Source organism: Trachypithecus francoisi, unplaced genomic scaffold, assembly GCF_009764315.1.
Source record: "Trachypithecus francoisi isolate TF-2019V2 unplaced genomic scaffold, Tfra_2.0 Lachesis_group1, whole genome shotgun sequence".
NCBI lineage: Eukaryota > Metazoa > Chordata > Mammalia > Primates > Cercopithecidae > Trachypithecus > Trachypithecus francoisi.
Genome location: NW_022681454.1, coordinates 51,208,865 through 51,214,864, shown reverse-complemented (window position 1 = coordinate 51,214,864; position 6,000 = coordinate 51,208,865). Strand labels below are relative to the sequence as shown.

Here is a 6,000-nt window from a genome sequence, read left to right as displayed (position 1 = left end):
ATAGCATTACATCTATGTATCAAGACACACACACATAACACACCTGCCAAGATGAAAAAGAGTAAGGGAGAATACGCAGCTGATATGTTGCATCATACTCACTACTAAATTGTAAGAAACAGTCTTGAAAGCAGGGTCCATCTATCAGTGTTTATATAACCCTTGATGGCCAGCACAGCATTCAGTATAATTAGCCACCAATAAATAACTGTTGCATTAAATAATGATTGAATAAGTTTAATGATTTCTCCCACTGCTTAAAATCTGAAGTAAAAGACCAGTTCTGTGCTCTGACATAGGCCTTGATAAATTTTGAGTTTTTAAGGACATCCTCAATAAAGCCTCCACTGATCAAGCTCCAGGATGAATTTTTCTCTGCTGTTTACTTTCCAACACAGAAAACTTTAAAATATGTAAAGTTGGAGAAATAATAATCAATTAAATAAACAACTCACTGGCAATGGAACCACTCCATGGCAAACGCAATGTAGATACTTTTAAAACTACACATAAAGTCACAAAGGCAAAATGAACTTCTTACTTAAACAAGAAAAATACTTAAAACAAGAAAAATATATTTAACAAGAATTAGTATTTACTGAGAACCTACTATGTGCCAAGAAGTATGATTGGCACATATTTTATATTGTTTTGTTTAACCCTTATGACAGCCCTACACATTAAGAAGTATTATCTCCATTTTAAAAAAGACTCAGAAAAGTATTTCTGTCCATAGTCACTTGTTTAAGGGGTTAAGAGCATAAACTTTTGGATCCAGACTGACTAGGTTTAAATTCTGCCTCTGCCTCTTCCTAGCAGTGTGCGTCTGGACAAACATAGCTTAATATATTTGTTCCTTGGTTTCTTCATCTGAAAAATGGAGCTAATGATTGTGCCAGTTACTAAATTATCATCGCTCATCTCCAAGCCCACCTTTCTATAATCTGCTTTGTGATGCTTGGGGCTGGAACTCTGAGAACCATATTTCTGCTGAGTCAGCTGCTTCTTGTAACATCTGACAGCAGGGGCACTAGCAAGAGGGGCAGAGCCGGAGGAGGAACACAGAACTTGCTCCTTCCTGTGTACTTCCTATGAAGTTCGCTTCGGCAATACCATCCTCTTTTCCCTCCTACAGAGCCACTGAGTCAGTTTGTAGTTTTTCCAGAATCAGCCTCATTATGTGCCCCTCAGGGACAGTGGCACCTGCCCCCTCCTCAGAGGTCTGAATTTCAGCTCTGTGGGACCCTTCCAAGTGTCCAGGAAGTGTTAGTAATCCCCGCTCTTTACTTTGCTCCCTCAGCTCTGGAGACGGCAGCTGCTCCCTGGAATTGCCTGCTACCTGCCTGATACCTTACAGCTCTCTTTCAACCCTTCTTTTTACCCTTTTCATTACCTTGTTAAAACATGACAACCGATTAACCAGTTATATTCCCTTTTCCAATTATTGGTGTGGTATTCTCCTGACAAGCCCTGAGAAACAAGAACACCTACCTCATTAGGTCACTGAGACTATTAAATGAGTTCATCATAAAATGCTAGTATTGTACCTGGAGCATAGGGCTTGCCATATCAATATTAGCTCTTTTTATGTGGTAAGTATTGGAGCTGGGTGGGAACCTGGGTCTGTCCATCTTCCCGATCAACGCAATGTTTCTTTAACAAAAACAGCGACTGTTGACACAGGCACGGGCTTAGTGCTTCCCCATATGTTGCCTCTTTTAATCCTCTTCAGCACCTCTTAGATGCTTTGAATTTTTGCAGTTTTTTTTTCTCTGACAATTGGCATCAAGAAAGGTATTCTGAGTTACTGTGTCCGTTATTCTGAAAGGCTAGGCAAGTACTCCCATCAGTGTAAACTTCTACACTGGAAGAATATGTAAATATGAACCTCTCTAAAGTTAAACATGAACTTCTCTGAACTTGTCCCATGTATCGCCAGGAATTAACATAATTTAAGTGTGTATGCATGTATTCATGTGTCTTTGAGAATTAATATTTTGAAATTTCAAGTTTTCAATTGTTTGAATTTCTAAACTATCAATGAAATATAGAACCTCAAAATTATTAAAAGGCTACTTTACACCAGGTACTGGGATATAAGTGTTTTCATATATATTATCTCATTTTATCCTTAACATGTACTACCTTAGTGGGTATGATCATCTTCTCTATACAAATATGTTCAAGATCACATAGCAAAGTGGCAGAACCAAGAATTGAAACTAATTCTTTCTGACTCACAGAGCTTGTGTTTTAACCAATTCATCACAGGTCATGAGTGAGGGTCATTCTCCACAACAAATGTTGAGAGAATAAAGTTTAGTAAAAATATGAACTGAGATAGGAACAAATTCCTTCACTGTGAAGTGCTTAGAAAATAAAAGAGCTGAATATAGTATGGTATCTTCTGACCTTGCTTTCAGAATTGCTTGTAAGTCATGGGAAAATTCTCCGGTTCTGTCACTGGGTTTCAAGAATCTCCCTCAAATTACATTTCATTTCAAGGATCCCTTTCCAATTTCAGTTTTGCTATTATGAAGGCAAAGCAAATGAGAATAAGAACTACTTTGTTTCTGGGTATGCCCTGGCTATCCAAAGACAAGTCATTCTCTTCAGGAAAGAAAAAAAAAAAAGCACCCACCCAAAATAATTATTTTTTAAAGCAACGATATAGAAGAAAAAACATACCTTTTGCTTGGTGCTTGATTTCAGGCCAACTCGGGAATGACTTTTAGACTAAAGGAAAAAATGAGAAAGAAATCTATGAAAAACACAGTATAGTAGTACAATGTATTTTGAAGTCATTTCTTCTTATAGAAGGTATAAGTTTTAAGTTAAAATCCTTTCCCCTAAACTTCCTTCATAGCATCTAGAAATCTGACTAGAAACACAGCACAGACTCCAGTGTTGAAATTTGAAATTTACATACTACTTAAGTACTAGAGCTGAGAATGCAAAGACTGACCTACACTTTGGCAATGCCTTATTCATATTTACCAAGTCAGCATCTTTTCTTAGAGGACACTGGCAGAAACCAAAAACTGCAGCATATAAAGAAATGCCCACAGCTCTAATAAAGGAAAGGGAAAGAAGGAAGAAAGTGAGTGAAAGGAGAGGTAAGAAAGAAAAAAGAGAAGGAAGGGAAGGAAACAAATGTCCTATAAATTGGAACACAACAAAACAGGCAGAATGAAGAAAAGAATATGCTTATGGGAAGATTTCCAAGTGCGTTTCTATAGGGCAGATTTTAATCTGTTAACTTAAATAAATTTCCATTACATTGAAAAAAGCTCTCAAAAACATAGTTCTTATATAGGGCTTTTTTTTCTTCCAGTTTGTTCATGATTATCTAAACTGATCTGGGATTAGCAAAGGTAAACGAGGCATTAAGCCATGCATGAGAATATTTTGATATGGAACATTATTATGATTTTCTCCCAATGAGAAAAAAGTAAGTCAAGCTTACTATATTTAGTATTCACATGGTGAATATATTTTTCTTTAAACATACTATGAATCAAAGTTAACTCTAAATCATTTGCTGCAACATAGCTAGAAAAATGTCCTCCTAAGTCAGCAGTCCTCAAACTTTTTGGTCTCAAAGTCCATTTATAGTTTTTAAAATTATTGAAGTTCCCAAAAGCTTTTGTTTTTATGGGTTATATCTACCAATATTCACCTTATTAGAAATTGGAGTTGAGAAATTTTTAAACATGTATTTATTAATTCATCTTAAAATAGCAAGAATAAGTTCACTACATGTTAAAAAACATATTTGATGTATACACCAAAACAGAAAAAAATAGTGAGATGACATTTACATTTTTGCAAATTTATTTAATGTTTAGCTTAAAAAGAAGATAGCTAGATTCTCATAACTGCTTTTGATTTCATCTATCTTGATAGGTTTTGCTTTCAATAAATGAAGAAAATCCAGCCTCACTCAGATATGAGGTTGGAAAAGGAAAGAGTATTTGTAATGATCCTTTCAGAAAATTGTGGATATTCTTCTCTGATAATATGCCAAAACTTAGCAAGTGGTAATTTCTTAAGGGTTAAGTTGCAATATATGCAATTCATGCAATCTGCATGAACATCATACCATAACATTTTATACTCTGTTACATTAAAATGTGTTGGTCTATCTTACAGTTTGAATAGATCTTTTGTAGCATCTTGTATTGGTCATTTTGAAAATACTGGTTCAGTGAGTTATGTAGAATTCCCAAATGTTGACCCATTTCATTATACCGTGAACATTTTATACTCTGTTACATTAAAATGTGTTGGTCTATCGTACAGTTTGAATAGATCTTTTGTAGCATCTTGTATTGATCATTTTGAAAACACTGGTTCAGTGAGTTATGCAGAATTCCCAAATGTTGACCCATTTCATTATATAATATCCCCCAAATCACATTTCGTTAATAACCAACCTCACTGAAAAAATCTTCAACTGCTTATAAGCTATTAAGCTCATAGTAACAGATACAAGCTTTCTAAAATTCTAATATTCTCTTGAAAGCTTGAATTTTATCACAGGCAACAAATACCATCAGTTGCTTCCTTGAAGTAATACACTTACTTCATTCATTTTTGCAAACACGTCTGCCAGCCACCTGAATCTAAATAATCATAGTTCATCTCTTGTTCTTTCAAGATAAAATGGTCTTTTATGAAAAAAGAGACTAGTTCAGCCCACAATTCAATTGCATAGTGCTCTTCCTCAAAACAGCCACTGAAACTTTGAATGGAGCAAAAGTGCTGTATGCATACTTTTCATTTTATCACATAGAATACTAAAGCGATGTGTACTCGAGGGTTAAGATTTAACAAACTTAATAATTTTTAGTATTTCATCAAGGGCATTCTTAAGTGAAACAGACATTTTTTTCTGCAGTGTAAATGCACAGTGGTGAAATTATGAAGATTACTATACAGTTTGGTCCTACTGCGTTAAGTCATGCTAAAGCTCCAACAGTTTTAGCCACTATTGCTTCTACACAATCAGTGCAAATGCCACCCAAAAAAAAGGCAAAGACTGTCTTCTTAATATTATGACAAAAGTTTTTACTTCTCAGATTCCCTTTGAGAACTGCCACCCTTCGTCATTTATAACAGTTGAGCCTAAAGCAAAGAAACAGACCTTATGAGGAACAGGGCCAACGAAAAGCAAGTTGTCATTGTCCCTACTTCCCTTTTGCTGCCTTAGACAAGAGAGACCAATCAGTAGTAGACGTCCTTTGAATGAACAGAGCCAGGATGGCAAGAGAAACTTCAGATGAAATCAAGTGTTCATCTTTCACTTATTCATATCATGTTTTGTGATCTAGACTGTTATGAGATGAATTATTTCCCACTAAAATTTATATGTTGAAATTCTAACCCCAGTACCTTCAAATGTGATTGTATTTGGAGATACAGGCTTTTGAGATAAATAAGGTAAGATTAGGTCATATAGATAGGCCCTAATCCAATATGACTGGCATCCTTATAAGAAGAGGCGATTAAGACACAAACAATACCCATACACAGAGGAAAGACCACATGAAGACAAAGACATCCATCTACAAGCCACGGAGAGAGGCCTCCAGATGAAATCAACCCTGCTGACAGCTTAATCTTGGAGTTCTAGTCTCTCTCAGAACTATGAGAAAATAAATTTCTGTTATTTAAGCCACCCAACCTGTGATATTTTATTATGGAAGCCATAGAAAACTAATACAAATCTACTCCAAAGAAGAAGTCAAAAATCCAAAAAATGGAGATCCAGCAAAACAAAGCCCTGAATCAAAATGGACCATTATCGTCACATTCATTGTCAACCATGTAAATTCTGAGAAAGACAGTCTGGATCAATGCTTCTCAAACTCTAGAGTTCATAAAGATCAGTTAGGGAGCTATTAACCATTCCATTTTCCCAACTCCAACTCCAAAAATTCCAAGTAAGAAGATGTAGGTGTAGGATATCTCCCTGGAATGTGCATTTTAACAAGCACC

At 35.5% G+C, this 6,000-nt stretch overlaps 1 protein-coding gene across 1 annotated transcript in view; it reads right to left on the bottom strand.

The window, feature by feature from the left end:
• Nucleotides 1-451: 451 nt before the first annotated feature.
• The window catches only part of LOC117084896, a 120,791-nt gene continuing 115,242 nt past the window's right edge, over nucleotides 452-6,000 (bottom strand). The window contains exons 4-6 of the mRNA XM_033213316.1: nucleotides 2,689-2,736; nucleotides 1,394-1,470; nucleotides 452-503 (exon numbers count right to left, since the gene is read on the bottom strand). Of these exons, the coding sequence (XP_033069207.1) occupies nucleotides 452-503; nucleotides 1,394-1,470; nucleotides 2,689-2,736 (177 nt within the window). The remainder of the gene's footprint in view (nucleotides 504-1,393; nucleotides 1,471-2,688; nucleotides 2,737-6,000) is intronic.